This window comes from Colias croceus, chromosome 14, assembly GCF_905220415.1.
Source record: "Colias croceus chromosome 14, ilColCroc2.1".
NCBI lineage: Eukaryota > Metazoa > Arthropoda > Insecta > Lepidoptera > Pieridae > Colias > Colias croceus.
The window spans coordinates 9,882,190-9,906,679 of NC_059550.1; the positions used below are offsets into that span (position 1 = coordinate 9,882,190).

Here is a 24,490-nt window from a genome sequence, read left to right on the forward strand (position 1 = left end):
CGGTCCGCCCCGGCTTCGCCCGTGGTACATATTCACGTTTTCTCTACATAAGAACCATCCTCGTACATCAAATATAATAAAAAAAGAATTAAAGAAATCGGTTCAGCTGCAGTTCTAAAGTTATGCGCTTACCAACACATTTTGGGATTCATTTTTATATTATAGATTTTTAACAACCTATGGAATATACGTGCTGCAGTGGGAAAGTATATGGACTGATGATGATGATGATGATGGAATATACCTACTTATAACATGTGATTAAGTGATTAAAATAGCTAGCAATGACACGAGAATTTTTTTAATAGATTTGCCTATTATTTTGTAAACATAGATTCTCTTGAAGGTTGTGTGATGTGCTTAAAAAAAGCAGTTTTTTCACGTCTATTAAAAGTTATAGACATTTGCAAATCGATATAAGTTGAACTGTAAGGTTGAACTACATCTATACTAATATTATAAAGCTGAAGAGTTTGTTTGTTTGAACGCGCTAATCTCAGGAACTACTGGTCCGATTTGAAAAATTCTTTCGGTATAAGATAGCCCATTTATCGAGGAAGGCTATATATCATCACGCTAAGACCAACAGGAGTGGAGCAATGCGGGTGAAACCGCGGAGAACAGCTAGTATATTATAAATATTTAAGTAGTGCTAATTTAAAGGAGTAAAATTTGTAAGTATGTATCTGAGTTTGTGGAACTACTGAACTAGATTTGTTTTTTTTATAGAAAGTAATAGCAGAATAATTATTAATAGCTACATTTTTAATAGATTCTATGATTAGGGTCCGGTCTATTAATCATATCAACCACATTTTGAAGTTAGTTTGCTAAAATAAACATTACTTAATTTTTAAGCTGTCCCTTCCAAAACCAATTATTGTTCATCCGTATAAAAAATGCCTCTTTTTAAAAGTAGCTTTTGAAATATATCTGCGTAGATTCCATTGTTTTCCTGACGGTGCACCGTGTTTGTTTTTAATTAGCCTTTGAGAGTTTTAAGAACATGACTTCGAAAAACATTTTTCATAAACTGACAATAAAATATTTTCTCTTGTTTTGCTCGGGCGAAGCCACGGGCGGAAAGCTAGTTTTATTCATAAAAAATATTAAAGTTTATAATCTACTAGCTATGCCCCGCGGTTTCACCTGCATTGCTCCTGTTCTGTTGGTCTTAGCGTGATGATATTATGGCCTTCGGTAAATGGGCTATTCAACACCGGAATAATTTTTCAAATCGGACCAGTAGTTCCCGAGATTAGCGCGTTCAAACAAACAAACAAACTCTTCAGCTTTTTAAAATTAAAGTATAGATTAGTTTTACAAATTTGCATACTAATAAAACACGAAAGTTTTATTACCTACTTTTTAGTTGGCAGTTTTCCACTATATATTATGTCGGTCCTTAAAAACCCGCGAGAAAGCGGTTGGGAAAAATTCATTTTAAAGCTACGCTATGACGCTTCCCGTTTTATGGTTTTTCTTTTATTTTTTAATAATGCGATGTCCTTTTTAGATATTGTTTCCATGAATAAATTAAACATAGGAAACCAATTTAAAAGTAAGTAAGTAAGTCTGTTTATTGTTTTTAATTTCTTGGATAAGGCTGAAATAAATTTGTTAGAAGACAATTTTTTAATTTAGAAACGAAACAACTAAAGGGAAATAAATAAGCAGAAGAAGAAAGAGTTTTGTCATGATTTGTAACAGGGAGTTATCAGTGGCGTGCCTAGGGTGTAAGGACTGGGCAAGCCCAAATTTTTCGAAGTGTTTGCTGGGTACCTATGTTCGTTATAAAACTTATAAAAAATGTGAACATACCGAATCAAATCTTCTAAATCTTCACGCGCGCCCGCAAACAGTTGAGTCAAACGTTTACCATTACAATCATATTAAAATCTATATCTATAAATTATATAAAACTGTATGACATTATATTATTATAAAATATTGTACAGATCATTTATATTCTAATTCAAAACGCCGATCTTTCTGAAGGAAATATTTTATAACATCGGAATAGAAGTAGGTACTTAGGTGATTGTTTTAATTCAATTAACAGCTCTTTCTCAATGACAGTCATTGTTAATTCAGAAAGGCGTTCTTGGCCTTGTGTATTTCTTAAAATATACGTACCTACCTAGCTATGAATTCGATTTAACGCTGAGAAAGCACGCTCCGTGGAAGAACTACCTACTAGCAAGAATCGTAAATACCAAAATATGTGCAAGTTTCATCAGAAGGCTTCTTCTAACCAATTCTCATTCATTAAATCGATTAATTCGTAAACATTACAATTAAAATTTGGTTTATGTGACTTAATGCACAAATCGGGAGTTGGTTTTGATGAAGAAATTTATTGTTGTTTTACAGTAAAGTTGGCTCAGCTTTAGAATAAGCAACACCTCATTTTAAATTGATATTTTTTTGGTAGATAGGTATGGTTAAGAGGTATCATTTACCAAAATATCAAGGTGCGGAGTGCATTTGTTTTTGAGATATATTTTTTTGAAAAAATGTTATATAACCTCCAACTGTGCAAACAAAACGTGATTACTGTTACTCTTTACCATGAAATGTGCAAAAAAAAACGCGATGACATATCAAACTTCAACTCGTTTCGATAAAAGCATTTGTGAATGTCAAATTTCCGCGTCAATGACATAATATGAGTCGATACATATCGAACTCCGGTAAGTCCATTCTAACAGAAATGTGGGAATCGAGGTATTTTTAATAACTTAAAAAAACAATATGTTTGGAGCTTTATAATTTATGACGGATATAATATAATACATTAGAATTATTTTTACGAAGAAAAAGAAATGTATTACTTGATGATTATGCCACAAAATTAGATTTAAATCTGGACATACAGGCGTTTGATAAATACCAGCAAAACTTACCGGGTTTTGAAAAACATCGTCTTGGACTTACAGGAATTTGAAAAATCTCTAATGGACTTACAGGGATTTGATAGAACTCAGTTTTGGGACGTACTGAGGTGGTGGAAATGGGTAGATAGTTTGTCGCGTTGTAAGTATAGGACATTAAAATAAAATATGTAAATTAAAAGATACAAATTATTATTATTATTAACCTTTATCATCCCACTGCTGGGCAAAGAGAGGGGTCAATAAATCAAAACGGTTGAAAAAATCTCAGTACGGCCCTGGGCTTCATGGCTGGAAATAACTACTGTGCGTGTGCTGTGCGTCAGTTTCATTTATCTTTTAGCTGTTTTCTGAGCCTTGTCTGTTTTAGCTTTTGGTATTGTTTTTTTCCTTGCTTTGTCTAGAACCACCACCTCTATAGTAAAACTGTTTTCTTCCATCATTTATCAATTAAAACGATTTCTAAGCATTGGTCACACATGTTAGCTTCAACAAAATTGAGAGAAATGGCAGCCATTTTAGTGCCATACTGCGCTGTGATTGGTCGAAATGGACTTACCTGAGTTTGATAAACCACTGTCGATGGACATACCGGAGTTTGAAAAAAAATATTAACTTTAAACCTTATTTTAATAAAGATACGATTGACTTACCTAACTTTGAAAAGTACAGACTGGTTTAGTTTTACAATTCAAAATTGGCGCCATTGTTATCTCAATTTTGGCGGGGAGTGGACTTACCGGAGTTTGATATGTATCGACTCATATGGAACGTAAATCATAGACGCGAGCGTAACGTAACTCGTAGAGAGCCAGTGGCGGAATCTGAAGCGACGGTTTCACAAAGTGAATTATAAAGAAAATTTTGAAGATTGGCTAGTAGAATATTTATGGCGTACTGACATTCAAAAAAGTCATTTAGACAGCTTTGAAGAATTGATAAAAGTAATTAAATATGCTTATAAAATTTATTTTTTTGTTTTTTTTTAATTACTTGCTTCCCTAAACAATAAATAATACCCTATTATTTAAACTTAGCTATAAATAATACCCTAATGTTAAAATCCTTATTTACGCAGATCGCAGATTAATAATAATAATAATATAAGCTTTTATTTCCTTACTTTTACAAAAAATGTTTTACAATTTAACTTAACACTTAATACTTTATATATAATAATTTGTAAAATCTTAAAACTAGTATATGTTTATTGTTAGTAACATTGATGCTATTCTATGTTAGTACTTATCCTATTTTCTTAATTGTAAGGACCGCTTTGTGCGGTGAAAGCCTCCTCCAAAATTTTCCATTTCTGCCTATCATTAGCCATTATCGCAGATTAGCAATACAAATATACTAGCTTATCATAGAGTCTAAATGATACATTTTAATTTTTTTTATATAGCTCACTTGCTTCAGTTTTTAAAAACGATTAACTTTTACTTTTAGTATTCAAATAGGTAGCGAGGAGCGAAGCGACGAGCGTGTTAGGTTAACTTTTGAACTGCAGCACGAGCCGAGCGAGCGAAGCGAGCGTGCCGCGGCAGCGGCCGGCGAGTGCCAGAAGCGACTTTAGGGCGATTCCCACTCAAACAAAAAAAAAACTATGTAGGTTTAAACTTTTGAGGTGTAACCTACACTAAATTGGTACTAATTAACCTCAAACTAAAAAAATTAATATAAAATAAAGGGGGGGGCTCCGCACCCCCCCCTTCACAGGGGGGGTTCTACCCCTCCCCCCTCCCCCTTACCCTCCCCCCGCCCCGTTTTGAGGTGTTGCCTATTCTAAAGTGCTTCCGTAAAGTTTAATGATTTTACCTTTCCCCGCTGAGCACAAAGCAAACCATCACAATTTACAATACAATCTGTGTCGCGACACTTATTTTATCACAAAATTCGAAAAACTTAACCTAAATTACACCGGTATAATCACGCGCTAAACTATACTAACAATAATATTCATGACGATCGTTCGCGCGACGCGCAATCGTAACTATCTTCACACTGTTAAAGCCCGGCTTTGTTGGCCATAGATTTTGCTATAGAATTCTATAGATAGGTATGTAGCTACTTCAACGAAATTTCATACGTTAGAAGAGATAAGCGCAAAGCCCGGTAAAAGCCCACGAGTGCAAGCGAGAAAACTATATGTCACTCAAGAAGGACACCGCACTGTTTATACAAAGTACGACCTTATTTAGATAGCAAGAAGGATGAAATTAAAAAGTTTGACTCGAATTCGACATTGTTTGTAGGTGAGTTTTCATTGAATTTCGGAGCAAATTTTGAATTGCTCGTTGCGCGCGAATATTCAAAAGTGAATTTGGGTATTTTCCTGTCTCGTAGCGAATTCCTTAGGCAAGCCGGGCTTTTCGGCTTGTATGAACGTACCGCCACTGGGAGTTATCTCAGCTAAGAAAAAGTTATCTAGGTAGGTTACACATAAATGAAAATATACCATAAGCACAATCCAGGTATGAATTGATTTACAGGGTAAAGCAAGAACACATTATGGTGACCACAGATCACAGAAACTAAAGGGAGATATGGTTAGGGGGCGGGGCCGGTGTCGCAGCAATATGTACAAAAAGAGAACAAACTGTAGCGGTGCTGTATAAGTCCGTCACTTACAATGTAGTGTGCGAACGAATAGTCGCTCTCATATTTTTGTGTGGTGACACGCACACAACGCGAAGTATTGTTTTGATTTTGTTTACTGCAGTTGGGTGCGTAAATTTTTCATGAGACACGGTTTCGTACTCAGCGCAAGCGATTGGCATCTCTCTAGATCTCTATGATGGTGACTGACCGGTTGGCTTGGTTGGAAGTGGCCCTGCCTTCCAAGCTAGAGGTCGTGGGTTCGATTCCCACCCGGGGCAAATATTTGTGTGATGAACATAGATGTTTCCTCTGTGTCTGCGTGTTAATTATCTATATAAGTATTTATTTAATATCATATAATTATGTATGTTTATCAGCCATCTGGTTTCCATAACACAAGCGAAAGCTTAGTTAGGGATCAGATCGCGATCGTGCCGTGTGTGAAAATTGTTCCGATATATTTTTTTTAAAGTGAAACTTTTATTACATCGTCTCAAACTTTTTGGTCTGTGTAGCGCAAGTCGCGTGACGTACGATACGCACGATAATTATCGTACAAATACGATAATTTTTAGTTAAATGTCTATAGTGTGAATAAAAGTTTCACTTTTGCCGTGGTTTCATAAAACCACACAACATTTTTTTTATTTATTATATCAACATAGTTATAAGGATTTCACTATCAAAATATGGATCTATAATCTGAAATAAAAATAAATAAATAAGCCATACCTGTCAACTGAAATAGCGACGAGGTTGAATATACTGGACGTTGAGCACGTGACATCCATCGCGATGTAACAATCGCACACCACTGCTGGCAGGCCCCATACTCCGTTAGCCTGTAAATAGACGAAAATAATACACATACATGCATTTGAACCATAAATAAAAAGTGTGCATGTACACACGTAAGAAGTGAAACTTCTTTATGACCTTATTTTTCAAAAAATAATTTACTATATGCAACTTTACAGAAATACAAACGTCGAATCACGCGTGGCAGGGATAATAAAAAGATGCCGCGTAACCATACGCGTAACGGAAAAATGTCACGCGTAACGGAAAAATGTTACACTAAATTTTTTCCAACCCCGATAAAGAAGTTTCACTTCAAATAGGACATACTTAAAACTCAAACTCATTCGGAAAGCAGTATCTATGGAGAAGAATCAGCAAAAAACTGCATATGTAGTTGCTCTTTTAAAATAATGTCAATATTACCTACAATTTAATTTTACATAGTAGGTATGTGACTACATATATATCATAATATGAATTGTCCTGTTGTTCTTACGCGACAACCCTCCATGGATTTTCATCTTCCATATACACAATACTAGCTGTGCCCTGCGGTTTTACCCGCAGTGCTTCACTCCTGTTGGTCTTAGGGTGATGATATATATAAAGCTCAAAGATTACTTAGGTTAATGCCTCGAAAATATATTATTATTAAGTAGGTTTCCGCACGCGGCTTTGCCCGCGCAGTCAAAGAAAAACTCACATAGTTCCCGTTCCCGTGGGATTTTCGGGATTGCGTAATTTTCCCGGGATAAAAAGTAGCCTTGTATGTACTTTCTCGGGTATCAAAATATCTCCATACCAAATTTCATGAAAATTGGTTCAGTAGTTTAGGCGTGATTGAGTAACAGACAGACAGAGTTACTTTCGCATTTACAATATTAGTATAGATGTAATGAATATCTTATTACTCTTTTTTTATTTGGTTATGCAAAACAATTTTTACTCAGAATTTATAAACATATATTTACAACTAGCTGTTCCCCGCGGTTTCACCCCCGTGGCTCTACTCCTGTTGGTTGTAGCGTGATGATTAATAGCCTCTAGCCTTTCTCGATAAATGGGCTATCTAACACCTAAAGAATTTTTCAAATCGGACCAGGTAGTTCCTGAGATTAGCGCGTTCAAACAAACAAACAAACTCTTCAGTTTTATAATATTAGTATAGATTATAATCCTACATTAACCCTGAAGAACATATTATGCTATATTTTATGATGTTTTTATCCCGGGTCAACTCAGGCGGAGCCGCGACGAGCAGCTAGTGCGTTATTAACGAGGAATCAAGGTCTGCTTAACCATACTTATAATAACATATTAACCACAGACTAATAATAATATACTACGTATACAATATTAACGAAACCCACGTTTTATGTACCCATTGATGTCAGACTCCTCATTGTGGTAACAATAATGTTCTACACTCACCTAATCCGATAAATAAATACCCATGAAATATACAAAAGACCGAAACATCTGATTAATTTATCACGCATAGATTGAAACGTGGAGCTTTTAAAGTAATGAAGTGTTCCGTAAAATATACAAATTCACTTTTAATCCCATATGTATGTCGTAGTCGGATTGTATAATCCGCCGTATTACATTACGCCTAGCTGTTTTCAAAAACAGGGCCGTTTTGTAATGCGGTGGTTCAATGATTAGCTTAGTATTGCTGAGGATTTACTTTTTCCAAATTTCTACAAAAAGACAGTCGTGAGCCGACGGAGCCCCACTTCGTGGGGCTCCTATTTCTGAGTAGTTTTAAAAACACGAACCTAACCTAACCCACTAATTTCTGGTTACGAATTCTCGACATATTACAAAATGCCGAGCTTTTGTACGTTTATTTAGCCGCATTAAATACGGCTAATCGTTGAACCGCCGCATTACAAAACGGCCCTGATTTTGAAAACAGTTAGCCGTAATGTAATACGGCGTATTATACAATCCGACTGCGACATACACAAGGGTTTGAGTTAATAAAAATAAACAACGATATCGCGAATCAGGAAATTCGTTTGATTTCTTCGTACTGGATGAACGTATGTTTGTAAATTGAATTGATTACAATATGTTGAAGGTTGAGTTACATGGAAATAATCTATGCTGTTGGATTTGGAATGTTTTTCATGAAGATGACGTTCCTTACTAGAAATTTTTTTATATTTATTAATCGATTGTGAAAAGTGTTAAAGTAAGTTTTATCATTAATAACATCCTAGTATGGAGCGTGATTTACTAAACTAACTATAGGTTCCTAAATTGTAAAAATAAAATGTTTTATAGTGGAAGTTGTGAATTGTATTCACATTCAGATCATTCGACACATTTTGAATCTATTCGTTTTAGGGCCGATTTTTTAATCCTTGGTTAAAACTTATTCGTTGAATAACGTATTAAACTACCATTTTAAAAATGTATTCTAATTACCTGTATTTGAAAGTGTACCTACAGGTGACATTTTAATATTATCGTGTAATACTTTATTGAACGGAGAGGGCTTATTCAATTTAACGCAAGTCAAAATCTCCGCGATCTATTACGATAAATCGCGGCTTGCGCTATCCTTTTACTATGAAAAGCATAAGTCCACAGGAGAGCGCCGAGCAACACGTCCTCTCTCTGGGCAGGCTCGCTGCCGACTGATTTTAATCGGGTCGCGCGCAGTGTTTTATAGTACTTTAAAAAAAATTGTAGAAAAATAATAGAGGTACCTTAGTTGATTTTTTAAATTTAATCTTATAAGTAAGACGTTCTTTTATTGCAATATGTATAAATTATATTCAACTAAGTCAAATATCTTGGTGAAAATAATCATTTTGTCGACTATAATTTCTAAAAAAATTCACATTGTTCGGATTTTAATTTCGTAAGTTAGGAGTCCAAAATAAAAAAATCTTTTAACTAACTATTTTAATAAGGATTTTTGCAGTTAGTTAAAAAAAAATGTGTGTTAGATCTGTCAGCAATTTCAGATATTTTTAGCTTCGAAATTGACACTAAAAGTGAAATCAAGTAATCATCGGCTCAGTTATCTTGATGGTATTCACAAATACTGTATTAATTGAAAAAAACTCTTAACTAACTATATAGACAATAAAATTTCCTAAAATTATTAGTAATTCATATGTTTGTAAGATAAGTGGTTGATAGACAATCTGGTTTGAAAAATCACATATTTGAGCCAAACAGCGCACGGACCGCGTACACGGCCTTAACCAAGGATTGAAAAATCGGGCCCTATAGTAATAAATTTTATTGCAATCAGAGAGAATAAAAATAGTTTCTGTTAATTTATATAGTTAACTAACTAACGCTACCGAGTTTTGTGTGCTTTTGTCCAGATTAAATAATAATGTTTCACACTGAAAGCTATATTTTCCAAAGAATTAAAGTTTCTTATTTATAATTTTAACATTACCTAATTATATGCCTGAAAAAAAAACCCGAAACGGTTTTAAAGGTAAACCGAATATTTTAATATTTGTTAAAATAAATTAATTCTGTTATAACTTTCGGATATACCATCGTAATAATTCGTAAATTCGTATTTAATATTCTTGCACATCTCATCAGCACTCCACTTAAAATATTTCGATGATGAATTTCACAAATAAAAAAGAAACGACATGTGGCACTCGGTGACTGCCGCGGTAAAGCTATTGCCTACATACACACCTCCGCCCGTCGGAGTGGGGAGCGTGAGGTTTTTTCGTTACGGAATTTCTCCATTCGGTCCCCACGCTCAAGGCCCGCGATAAAAGCTATGCAATAGCTTAAAACTAACAAAACTTATTTAGATATACAAATCCTTATAAAATATGCACACAAAAGAAACCCAAAGAGTTGATACAGAAAAAAATAAATGAAATTTCAATTCAACTCAATAAAAATGTTATTTACTTACGTTGCTAAAACACCAACATTACTCCAGTCTCACGTCTCAAGGGATCTTAATTCAGAGTACGTCCTCTCAACTGGGTATAAATTGTTAGAATGAGTTGAGTGCAAATGCCTCGAACCCATTGTGGAAAAGAGTGCTGGCAAGTTTTTGTATTTATATGGCTTTAATCCTAAATTTGTTTCTGCTATAATAATATGTGGATTAATTCCTAAACTAGCTTGCGCTCGTGGCTTCACCCGCGTTGTGTTAACTTAGCAAAATACTAAAACCTTCCTCTTGAATCACTCTATCTATTAAATATACAGCATCAAAATACATTGCATAGTTTAAAAGTCGCATACACACACGTTGACTATATCTGAACAAATTAAACCTTCCTCTTTGACCTCCCTATCTATAAAAATCGCATCAAATCCCTTGCGTAGTTTAAAAGCATACATAGAGACATACAGACACAAGCAACTTTCTTTTATACTATGCAGTAATTTGTTTCTTATGTCTACTATATGGTGGTAATTTATTTGTTTTCTTAGGGCTGGAGAATTGACGCTGCTCGTGAATTACCTCGATCGGTTTTCGGTTCGATTTATAGACTAAAAGAAGGAAAATACGTCAATCTACAAGACTCAATAAGCTAAGTAGATAATAATTAAAATCCTCATTCTCACTAATAAACTAATTGAACACGAAATTTGAAAACTTGAAAACTTCTATTCACCCAAAAATGTCAGAAGTAGGTACCTACCTACTGAAAATAAATAATCAACATAAATTACGCACATACTATTCGGTAAAATAGTGGCTACGATCCTTTCCTACTATATTCACTACTAACGGTCCGCCCCGGCTTCGCCCGTGGTACATATTTCGCAATAAAAGGTAGCCTATGTTCTTTCTCAGGGTCTAAAGATTGTCTGTGCCTGAAATTCTGAAATTTCATCAAAATCGGCCCAGTAGTTTATGAGCCTATTCATTACAATCAAACAAACAAACAAACAAGTTTTCCTCTTTATAATATTAGTGTAGATAAAAATTATTATATATAAATACTAGATTTCCGCCCGCGGCTTCGCCCGCGTTTGCAAAGGAAAACCCGCATAGTTCCCGTTCCCGTGGGATTTCCGGGATAAAAACTATCCTATGTGTTAATCCAAGTTACCCTCTATATGTGTGCTAAATTTTATTGTAATCGGTTCAGTAGTTTTTACGTGAAAGAGTAACAAACATCCATACATCTATACAAAATTTCGCCTTTATAATATTATATATTAGATATTAGATTATTGCCACTGAAATCATAATATTTTCGAGACGAGAGAGAGTTATAAAAAAATTCCGTTTAAGCTTAATTTGACCACCCCTTTTCTAGAGCTTTAAACTTTTAGCCGCATAGAGAAGCTTCCCCGCTTTGAAAATGTTCAAAAGTAATCAAAGCTTTTTCGTAAGCTCTTTATAATAAGGAGAAAAATAATACAAAGCGACTCTCAGCTAAAGTTAAAAAATCTTTGAAATAAGTCCAGTAGTTTTTGAGTTAGCATAATAATAGTCACAACATTCAAAATTACAAAAAAAAAATATTAGTGCTGCATGCAATGCAAGCAATTGATATAAATATGGATTTTCTGAACTGTAAAATGCAGTACTCCAAAATGCCGAGAGGCCTTCATATAAAATGCAGTTTCAGCTTAAATATAAATAACATTACCTTGGTTTTAACCCTGTCGAAGCATTCAGTTTACGCTCTTTTAGGTGTTAACTTTCAAGGTGGGTTTAGATAAGTCTGAAATATAGGAAAGAGCAGCTAAAATATCTACTTATGGTGTTAGGAATTGCGACCGTATTCGTATTGGGTTTAAAGCCAAATTTGAGTAAATAGTGTAAAGGTGTTTAAAGGTATATCGCTTTTAGGGCGATTAAACATGAGATATTTATGTAGTATGCGGTAAAATCATCATTTAGCGCTTATAAAATACTAGGTTTTAGCACGTGACTTTGCTTGTTTCTGATAAAAATTTTCATTTAAGTAGATCAAAACTCACTTGTCATTAATAATGAAACAGATTCACAAAAAACGCATACTGAGTGAGTGTGTTTTATATATGTACCTACATAAATAATTATCATTACCCTAGAAACTAAAAGGTCACTGACAAAATTTCCGATATGGCATTTAAATTATTGCTATAAATATATTTTATTTTATTCGTAAAAAAGGTATTAAAATTCCTAACATATTCTCGCGTCGCACAATGAAAAACAGTTTGCTAATTTCAGTAAAAAAAGACCGAAGATATTTCAGTAAATCTAAAAATGAGAACACTAAAGTTTAATATAATCACATTATCGTGTTGAATAAAACAATACAACAATATTTCACAAAACAATTTGCCGTAAACTCTAAAAGTTTGCTTAAAACTTTTTAACAATAAAATATTTTCAATTGAATAGAACTTGCGATAATCAAGTTAAAAACTTTAGTTATTTATTATGTAGTCAATTTAATTTGTCGGGCGGATAAATAATCTAAACAGATTATTTCTTCACTAGCTGTGTCCCGCGGTTTCATTTCATTCACATCACACATACTGTATACTATAACTACTTTTAAACTATACTATACTTTTATATGGTCAGAACTGGTCTAAATTTATATGTGACTAAACGGAAGCTTGCATATAAAAAAATGTGTGCGTGTACTAGTGTACACACGTAAGAAGTGAAACTTCTTTATGACCTTATTTTTCAAAAAATATTTTACTATATGCAACTTTACAGAAATACGTCGAATCACGCGTGGTAGGGATAAGAAAAAGATGGCGGGTAACGGATAAATGGCACGTGTAACGAAAAAATGTTACACTAAATTTTTTTCAAACCCCGATAAAGAAGTTTCTCTTCAAAAAATAATATCAAAATCAGATCATCCAGTTGAAAGTTCTGATGTAACAAACGCACAAAAAGAATTGAGAACATTCGAATAAAATGAAATATTACTGAAGCTTATTATTGGTTTTATTAATGACACGTTTAATAAATGCGGTGAAGTTGGTTGCAATCAATTCTGTACAGTGCTTGCTACAAATTATTGCGGTTTACATTATCTTTATTAATATTATAAAGCTGAAAAGTTTGTTTGTTTGAACGCGCTAATCTCGGGAACAACTAGTCCGATTTGAAAAATTCTTTCGGTGTTCGATAGCCCATTTATCGAGGAAGGCTATAGGATATATTATGTCATCACGCTTAGACCTGCAACAGGAGCGGACTAATGCGGGTGAAACCGCGAGGCACAGCTAGTTTGTAATATTCTACCACTAATACCATATTTTGTATAACTTCATGATGTTTCGTTCAAAACAAATCAAAATATGTCTTACAGGTCATCTTGCGTAGGTATACCTGAACTGATATTATAGAGACGATTTGATTGTTTGTTGACTATGGTTAACTCTAATGAAGACTGTTGTTTAACTAAAACTTAAAAAAACGACTCTTTTCCACTGTAAAGCTTCTTAGTCTCTCAGTCTCTACGTGTCTTAACTATACAAGCCCTAAGAAGTTTGTTAGTTTGTTTTAAAGTTTTAAACCCTAGTAAAAATATGTGACTTGGCCGTTTGGTTACGAACTACAATATGTTCGAACTAGCTTTCCCCGCAGTTATACCCGCATTGCTCTGCTCTTATTTGTCTTAGAGTGATAAAAAGTAGCTATAAGCTACTTTTTCCTTATGCCTTCCTCGATAAATGGGCTATCTAACACTGGAATTCATTTTTCAAAATGGTTTTTATGTAGATCGATGTCAGATGAAATTGTAATTTATACACGACTGTCCAGAAATGGTAATAGTTTCATAGTTCATGTTATATTCATGCGAGTTTATTCAACCATAACTCCGAAATGCCTCAACAGATTTCGACGTTCGTGATGTATATCTAGATTTTAGATATTCGCTAGTGAAATATATTACAGTATTTTTTTGGGGTTTTAGTTTTGATTAATATTTTATGATAGAGCAAGAAAAGAAGCAATAAAAACACTAGTGCTGTTGTAGATGCTTCCCCGAAATTAGCCTGTTTAAAGTATTAATATCCAGTGCCATGAAAAAAAAATAGGGTGATTATAAATTGAAAATAATCTCGATAATTTTCAACTTACTGAAACCGTGCATTTTTGTGAAATGTGTAACTACACAAAACAAATAAATAATCCGATTTTCCATACTCCTATTACATCACGTAATACTTATTATCACGCTAATAATAATTATGTATATACAGTGTATACTATAGTGTTACACAAACACAAAGACAATCACCAAACACGTTACATCGTTAACTAGGCTATAACCCGGTTAAAACTAGGTTTACATTTAATGAATAGTAATGTGCCGTGTGTTTGCTTACTCTTTTTCGGTTATAATATAAAGGAAATTGCGTGGATTAAACTGAAAAATACAGGATGTATTAGCTAGTTTGAGCCTAAGGATTCGCTTGTATTGGTTAAATTTGAATTATCTATTTCATGTAATAAAACTTTTTTTTATGCTATAGGATAGCAAACGAGCAGACGCGTCGCCTGGTGTTAAGCGATACACGCCGCCCATAAGCATCCACTCCACTGGGAAGTGGATGTGTTGCTATCCTCAAAGGGATTTGGAAGGAGTTAGGTAGAAGGGATAGGGAAAGGCGAAGATGGGAGGGAATGAGGATAGGGAAGGAGAGGATGGGTAGGGGATAGGAAGGGATGTGTGCCTCCGGACCCCTCACTCACCGTACGGAACGCGACAGTAAATTATCACTATGGCGCCGATATTCTGTGAGGGTGTGGTACCTTCCCCGGTGCGAGCGTGGCCCAATTCGTGCCGAAGCATGCTCGACTCCCACTTACACTTTATAATCGATATAAATACGTCCTTATTTGAAAAAATTATATTGCAAATAATTTTTATTTTTAATTCGAATTTGCCTGGAGCTTCTAAATGTAAGCTTAATTACCTACTTTGCTCTTTCCATGTTACATAATACTGTTTAATGTTTATAATATTATATCAAAAAAACTTCCTTGTGTTTGATTTTTCGTTGAGACAATTTCTGTATGTCATGACATCTCGTGACCAAGCTCGCTGTAAATTGTTAAAACGTCGGGATAAATAACATTAAAAATGAATTCACTCGTGTCTTCTAGAACTTGGCCAATAACAGACTTAATTAACATGATTATTCATCAGAGAAACACTCTATCTATCGGTGAAAACAGCAGGAAAATCGGTGTAGTAGTTTTTGAGTTAATCGTAAACACAAACACACAGTTGTATTGAATATTGATAAATTCTATTTATAACTAATTGTCATAAGTCATGCTCCAACATTTATTCAACTAGAAACGCTTTTGAATCGTCATATTAAAAAGCAATTAGTTACAACCGGTTAGTCGGAAAAGGTAATTTCTAATATTGCTAGTCCAATTTATTAAATTTCCTTTGGATTCTTTTTATAAATAAAATAAATAAAAATAAAAAATAAAAATATCTTTATTGAGTACAAAAATTAATAAATTCTTTAACTTACAATTGTAAATACCTACTTTATGATTTAAACTATACAATATGTTAGGTTAGGCGCAGAGGTAGTCGTAGAAGACAGTTTGGCAATCTAAACAAAAGAGGAGAGACTTGATTATTTTGTATGTTTATACGTTTGTACTAAATAACCTCAAAAAATATTAAACATGTCCAAAAAATTTAATGTTTACTAGAAGGCCCTATGTGTTGTTATTAACGACTATTCAGGCATTGAGTATAATTTATTTTTATTTTAACCCGCTTAAACCCAGCCGGAGCCGGGGTCAGTGGCTAGTACAACAATTATGAAGCCTATTAACCCAATTACCGATATATGAAACGCACAAAGACAGGCGTGTAACATGTTATTCAAAGGGTCCAACACATTTGAATATTCATGAATAATTTGTGCATTTTGTGACGGCTTGTAGGCATGGCGGCACATCTATTATGACTGAGAACTTTATATTATGCATTAAAATTTATAGGTATATACTTATATTTAATGTAAAAAAGGTCTTTCCCTTAAGCCAGTAATAGATTGCTCCACGATTAATATGTTCTGAAACATAGGGTGTGATCGTGTCACGTACAAAAATATCTATTTTCTTGGTATAGGTAAGTAAGCTAGTATACGATTAAATTATCTGTGGTGTAAGTGTATCTAGGTAGATATATTAACGTGTAGGTGCAATATTATGAATAAATAAAAATCCAGTTGAAGTCCTGAAAATTGCTTGACTGAGCAAAAGTTGCATTTTCTCTAGCGCAGCGAAAAAACGTAGTTATTTTGGTATTCATACAAAAAATCAAGAATTCATTTGCCAATTTAAAACTTACTTCCCTAGTTATACATGCTATAATAAAAGATCTGCAAATGTGAAACATTGTATCTACTGTACTCTTACAATCCAGATAAACGAATATTAAATGAAAAAGTCTGGTTTTGATAAAAATTGTGTAGCACGAAATAATGCAAGAATAACTGAAAATTGATACTTGAAACTCCTTAGTTAAATTGTACGCATATAATCATCTGCTATGATTTTAACGTGTCGAATATAGTAATAATTTTAGATACCTATATTAAAACACTTATGCTATCATAATTCATAAGGAATAATTATTATAATTTGAATGTAATAGAATCGATTTAGGATGTCAATTGTCTGATTGATGAAGGCAGTTGATAACAGATAGCTATTAACCAAAGTGAGGGTAGTTGGGATATCAAATGTATTGATCACTTAGGGACAATTTTATAACAATTAACAAATGACATCAAACTATTAAAAGTGGTTGTTAATAACATACAGATATAGTTAGGTAATGACATACCTAAATATATTATTTATATTTTAATCACAAATAATAATAGCTAATGACAAGTCGAAAAGGTTATCAGTAACTTCAAAGGCAACTAGTCTATACAATAGGGCTATAGTGACTTCATAGCCTGTAACTATTAAAACTGCCTTTAATACCACGGATAACTAAATATCTTGCTAAATAATAAATTATTGGACATGTGGTGTATTTAAATTTGCCAACAAAATTACTATTAACGTGTATGCATTTCGTCGAGAAAATTGCAGTTGACGTTTGAAACGAGAGAGACCACATTTGGTGTTCACATGATTTGCAAAATGTTTGCAAAATGTTTGCAAACTGACAGTTTGCGGCGTGTGCTTTGGATATTTTAATGAATTTCAGGCTTAATTCTAATTAGGGCATAATTACGGTGATAGCCATATATGTGACTAGCTGCGCTTCGTAGTTTAACTCGCGTGGCTCCGCTCCTGTTGATATTAGCGTATCCTATAGCCTTCATCGATAAATGGGCTATCTAACACTGAAATAATTTTTCAAATCGGACCAGTAGTTCCTGAGATTAGCGCGTTCAACCAAACAAACTCTTCAGCTTTAGAATATTATTTTCATAAATATTGTAAGGTACATTCTCCTAAACAGAACTTTCTAATTGAAATAAATATATATGCCATCCTTTTTATTTAATTACGTATATAATATACTATGATAATCTGATGATTTATTCGATCCTCTGTGGTCTTTCGTATTTGTAAGCTTATTTGAAGCGAGTAAATAAGAACTTAAAGTCGAGTCATCATTTAATTTTAAATGAAAATTAAAATACTGCAATTATTAAAATATAAAAAGTGTACTTACTCTATCGAATTCAATGCCATTATAGAAAGTGCAATATGTGCACTTTCTAAGACGAGATAAACCGCTAGTACATAGAGAACCTTATGTACGTCGAGATCTAACGTTAGTTGGCGAGGCTTATGTTCTTAAAGGATTATTTATCACCCAAAACACTTGGCCAATATTACCAGTATATGTGTTGGGAATATAAAGATCTTTATCTTTTAGTCTAGATATTGCGTTAAACCTACTAAAGAGGAGGATTATTAAGTACCTAATTTTAAGTAACTGCAAATTAGGTATTTATTCTGATGACATAAAAATAGTTAAACATAGTAATTTATAAAAGTATTTTGAAGATGTCGTTATAAAATAAATATAAAGAAAGAGAAAAGAAAAAGAGTTATCAAACAGAACTTTGTATATACACAGCATCATACAGTATTAAATGGCAAAGGATAAATGGGCCTAATTCTTATGTTTTCGAATTACACTCGAAAAAACATGTTCATCGAATTTAACATCAAATTATATAACGAATTAGGCTTGAACACACGCCACTGAGCAAATTGGCTTTACATACAATTCCTGTGTCATGTCACTTGAAAGTTGAAGCCAATTACGTGCAATTACGTACTTACTTTTCTATTTTTGGAATTAAATTAAGCGTGTGTTCTTTGACGGTAAAATATAGTTTTATACTGACGTTCCTTACTGACGTAATCCTAAGCCGACTGATATATTATTATAAAAATATACAGGGTGTAACGTGGTCGGTGTACTCAGCTCGAACTTATAGTTTTTCATTTTTTTGTTAAATTATTATATGAGTGCTTCAATAACAAAGTTGAAAAGCACACAAAAATTAAAATGTTTTTTTTTAATTGTTATCAAAAAATAATCAAATGGCATTTTGATTCATCTTAAGGAAATTGCCATAACTAAATAAGTTCGAAAACAGAAAAGATCGACCCAAAATTACAGCCCTTATACAAATCCTATCTGTACAGTGGATACAAAATATAATGCTTTAGAGACCCCATATCTATACTAATATTATAAAGCTGAAGAGTTTGTTTGTTTGTTTGAACGCGCTAATCCGATTTGAAAAATTCTTTCGGTGTTGGATAGCCCATTTATCGAGGAAGGTTATAGGCTATATATTTTCATCACGCTACGAACAACAGGGGTGGAGCCACGGGGGTGAAACCGCTCGGAGCAGCTAGTTTAATTATAAAATGAAATCCACAACAGGTTAATAGTTGTCGAGTTATTAACATATGCCCCTAGAGTTTCACCTGCGGGCAAAAACTTTCATCCCATACTTATCTCAAGGGGTTGTAAGTTATGTTTGATCCTACGTCTTTAAATGCTGTGGTTTAGTTTAAATACCGGTTTAACCAGTCGTAGTAACCTTTATAATATTAGCATAGTATTTAATTGTATTTACTGGTCATGTATTAGTATAAGATAGTTGTATTCACTGGTCATTCCCCTGTAAAATCAGGTTTTCTGAATTTCGGGCTTAATCCATACGAATTTCGCGTCATTTCCCCGATTTAAATTAAGATTTATTTATAGTAATGGAATGCCAGCCGCACCACACTCGTCTCACCAATTATTCTCGCGTCAAATGGCTCGGAGGGGATTGGCTCGATTGAATTGTCAAAATTGATGATGTGATTACACCCGTCTCATACATTTGAAATGTTTCAAGTGATTTTTTAAATCGATTTTTAGGGTTCCCCACCTCAAAAGGAAAACGGAATCTTCATAGGATCATGTTGTCTGTCTGTCAAGACCCTTTTTTTCTGGAACACGTAAAGGTATGAAGCTGAAATTAAATTAATTGAATACTCAAGTGCAAGAAGCTGTGAAAAAATAAAAATATATACAGTCGTTTACGCTAAAAATTTTCGCAAATTTCGAGATTCGCAAGGGAATCAAATCCTACAGGGTGCTTCCCATGATTGCAGTCTTGAAAATTCATGTTACAACATAATAAAAATAGGTTGGTTCGGAACCCTCGGTGCGGTTCCAACTCGCACTTGGCCGGTTTTTTTAGACGAGTCACGATTCGTTATGAGTAGCTTTGGTGGGAAATGTTACATGTTTTGTAGTAATGTGCTTTTTATTGATACGTGGGCAGAAAGGGTCAGATTTAATTTTCAGTAATTCTCGCCCTGATTTGAGTTATTTTTAACCGACTTCAAAAAAAAGGAGGAGGTTATCAATTCGGCCGGTATGTTTTTTTTAATGTATGTACACCGATTACTCCGAGGTTTCTGAACCGATTTACGTGATTCTTTTTGTACGATGCGGGATGGTGTCGAATTGGTCCCATAAAAATTTTATTCTGATAGGCCCAGTAGTTTTTATTTTATGAGCATTTTTGTCTGTATTTGTAAATGTTGCAAGTGCAAGTTTGAAGTCGGTTGTTTTTAACGTAGTTATCACTTGTTAGAATTATTTGTTTGATGTTAGTGATTAACTGATTAGCAATATATTGTCATGTTATATTCTTTGCATTAATCGAGAGATCAAAGAACTGCTGAATTAATTTTGATAAAGCACATTTCAGATTTTAAACTCGCATTAAATTGTACTTTATTGATGCACGATTATCGAGAGAACTGCTTTGATTATTTTGATTGAACTTTCAAAATTAACTTTTTAAAACTCAAATTAAATTGTGTTTTATTAATTTATGGGATAACATTATCATCATCACTACATAGTATAAAACAAAGTCGCTTTCTCTGTCCTATGTCCCTTTGTATGCTAAATCTTTAAAACTACGCAACGGATTTTGATGCGGTTTTTTTAATAGATAGCGTGATTCAAGAGGAAGCTTTTATAAAGTATATAATTTATTAGGTTTTAGGCAAAGCGAGCGAAGCCGCGGAGGGTAAGCTAGTTAAAATTATTATAATTCCCGTGAAGTGCTTGTGGAATAGAAATATCAAGAAAACACTATCTCGATAGCTTTGAATTTCTTTTGCATATTTTATATAGCTTTTAAAAGTTTTACGCGAATAAGCTGTCTTATGATAATTTAATTTTCTTTCGTTAGACGATGAGTAACGACCGCCAGGACAAAGGCGAGTTTATTAATTCCGTTCATAATCTTTTTCTGAATTTCTTTGAAAATTTTAACACTGGGAAAATTTTATTGTAACTAGTTGACTCACGTTACTTTGTAAGCTCTCAATAAAATATTAATTTTACCATTTTATATTATGACGAAAATTACCGGAAACATACTTTTTCATTTCGAACCCAGTTCTCGAGATAAGCAAGAAAAATAAACTCATTAGCATTTTTTTTTGGTAATTATCGATCTATTTCTATTTATGTTTATTTTATTTTTGTTTCATTTGACAAAAAAAAATCATATATAGGTAAAAAAAATTGAGAAGTGTGTGCTATATTATGTCATGTGAACAAAAGATACTTACTGTCTTAACCTCTTCCACATACCTTTCCCTGTTTCTTCTCTTTTAATAAAAATATTATGATACTGCAAATTTTAACCATAATTGATAAGATTACAATGCATTTTTTACTAAATAACAGCAGAATAAGGCATCGGAGAATAGCGTGTTAGAAACGTATTATTTTACCTTTTATAAACTGAATTATGACAGAATAATATCATAAATGCCGGACCATCGCGTGTGTTTTATATAAGAATCGTGATTTTTGGATATATTTTTCATGTATCCAATTTCAATATAATGTTTTTTACGCAAAAATTGAGGCACTATTAATGTATAAGTTTATCTTCAGCCTAAAATCTGCCCCACGAAGATAATTGTTTAATTTACTTTTATATATAAGATACGAAACGATTTCTATATATTACGATTTATCTTTTCAGGAAAAATAAAGGCAAGTACTTAAATTTGAAAGTTTTAATTGTGTGTTAGTTTGCGTTTGGCCGATTTCGAAAACTCTATCATCAGAAGATTAAGTTACATTCTTGATTCTTATGTAATAACAGATGCCTTATTATTTATTGGTGTTCTTAGCTGAGAGAGAGAGAGTAGTCCTACTTATTACATAAACACAAAATATGTATGGCAATATGTTTGGAACATTATCATGCGAAAACTCACTGTTCGGATTTTAACGATTCTTCGCAGCGACGTACCTTATTTTCTAGAATAACACATAAGCCATGGGTGAAATCGTGTGAAACAGGTAGCGTGAAATAAATAAGCAATCTTCCGCCAAATTGCATCGAAAATAACGTATGTCACAACGTTCGAGCATGTTCCTGAAAGTTACTTAACGGTACATTTACATCAAACGAACATAGAGCAAGAGCATTCTTTCGTGATAATATTTTACAGTGCATTTACATCAAACGAACATAATATTGCTAGAGCTGCAAGAGTGACTCGTGATCTTTTACGGTGCACATCAAACGAGCGAAAGCTTATTCTAACCCCACTATGTCAAATTCTTTTAGTGTAAACAGGCGTAGAGCATTCCTTTGTCGTTCTTAGTGCGTTCGAAAAGATTCTATGCAATGTTCTGATACAAAATCACGAAAGAAGGCTCTTGCTCTAGCTCTATGTTCGTTTGATGTAAATACACCCTTAAGACCTGTCTCTTCGGCATGTGCCAACGAAATGGCGATTGTTTTTTATGGATAATGGTTATAAATGCGACAATTGTGTACGTGACTCGGATCTTTGGTATCTGATTGACTGAATGTTTGCTAAATCTTTGGAAGATTACGATTGTTAAGGAAATATTAAGGAGTGTTTAGCTTCAGTAACAGAATTGCTTCATGATTCAGCTTTTATTTGCAGCTATTTTACATAATAGGTAAATAAATCTCTATCTCCTATTTTGCGCTTCATCAAGTACCTACTTTCCCTTGTCTAAGGTGCTTTTTCGTCCAAAACATGTAAATTCTGATCGTTAAGATCGTTAAAAATGAGATTGGCATGAAAATAGAACAAACAACTTCAGCATATAATAATTATAACAACTGTATAGTATCGCATAGTATACATACTAGCTACTACTCTACCATCGCATTCTTCATGACTCTAGCTAATTATGAACAATTATTACGAACAAATGAATATGACTGGCCGGTTGGCTTGGTTGGTAGTGGCCCTGCCTTCCAAGCCAGAGGTCGTGGGTTCGATTCCCACCCAGGGCAAATATTTGTGTGATGAACATAGATGTTTGCTCTGTGTCTGGGTGTTAATTATCTATATAAGTATTTATTTAAAATTATATATTATGTATGTTTATCAGCCATCTGGTTTCCATAACACAAGCGAAAGCTTAGTATGGGATCAGATCGTGCCGTGTGTGAAAATTGTCCTGGAATATTTATACCTAATTTAGAACTTTCGTACATCAGATTAATCATATTAATTGGAAATAAAACTATTCATATTAGTTGTTAGTCGAACATGCTTAATCACGAATTAGGGTAGGTAACTTTGCTGCGGGACTGCCATCGCAGAAGTTTGACATCAATTTTTACACACATAATGAATCATTTACGATAATATTATAGTTAAGAATACGGAAAATGTCATTTAATTTTTTACCTTCTGAAAAAATTTAAAGAGAAAAAATAAATTAAGCGCGTTATTCAGATTTCATCCTATTTTTTGCTGTTTTCTGTAAATTTCATTACATATTTATTTCGATACTTTTTTGTGCTGGCAACTTTAATTAAGTACCATGCAGTGAAACAAAACTTATTCTAAGAAAAGTAATACAGAAGGTAGCCTTGTTATTCATACTTCATAAGCTAAGTTCATAAGTCATCTCTTCAAGGTAACTTCCTATGTGCCGCTAATTATACTTGCGAGATCTATTACATAATTACTGAAACCATATAAAAAATAACATGGATATATTAATTACGTTATAAACTCACCAAATAATATACTCCAAATGGCATCACAACAACTGCGACTAAAAGATCCGCAACAGCCAAACTAACAATGAAATAATTTGTAGCGGTCTGTAAACTCTTTTCCCTTGCCACACTTAAAATCACCAACACATTACCAAACAGCGTTAACAATGGGAACACTATCAACGTCAACGCCCACAGATTATACACACCATCTGTCAAACCCGAACTGTCATTTCTGTCAAACACGAAGCTGTCAAATGTGAAATTTAAATATGTTTCGTTCAAAAACGTTCGATTGTGATCCGTATACGTTGAATTCGTCGTGCATATGGGTTTTGTTCTCTCCATTTTACGGAGTTGTACATTTTGATTTACGTGATTCGGTCGTTTCTGATGGGATGGTCAAAATTGTTCGCGCGTACTCCACTGCGAGGTCTGGCGTCATCCATTTTGAAACCACGGACCTGGAACAAAATGTTGATTAGTAAAGGTTTTAGATATTTCATGCTTATAATTATGTAGGTATGTATATGTTACTACTAATAAATCCCTCTTAATACTATTATTAATTTATAATCATGTGATCTATACTAATATTATAAAGCTGAAGAGTTTGTTTGTTTGAACTCGCTAATCTCAGGAACTACTGGTCCGATTTGAAA

General features: G+C 33.5%; 1 protein-coding gene across 1 annotated transcript in view; it reads right to left on the reverse strand.

Annotated features, from left to right (window-relative positions):
* LOC123697338 (dopamine D2-like receptor) overlaps positions 1 to 24,287 on the reverse strand; it is a 38,772-nt gene extending 14,485 nt beyond the window's left edge. The window contains exons 1-2 of the mRNA XM_045643813.1: positions 23,847 to 24,287; positions 6,228 to 6,337 (exon numbers count right to left, since the gene is read on the reverse strand). Coding sequence (XP_045499769.1) covers positions 6,228 to 6,337; positions 23,847 to 24,176 — 440 coding nt within the window. The 5' untranslated portion in view covers positions 24,177 to 24,287. The remainder of the gene's footprint in view (positions 1 to 6,227; positions 6,338 to 23,846) is intronic.
* Positions 24,288 to 24,490: the final 203 nt, after the last annotated feature.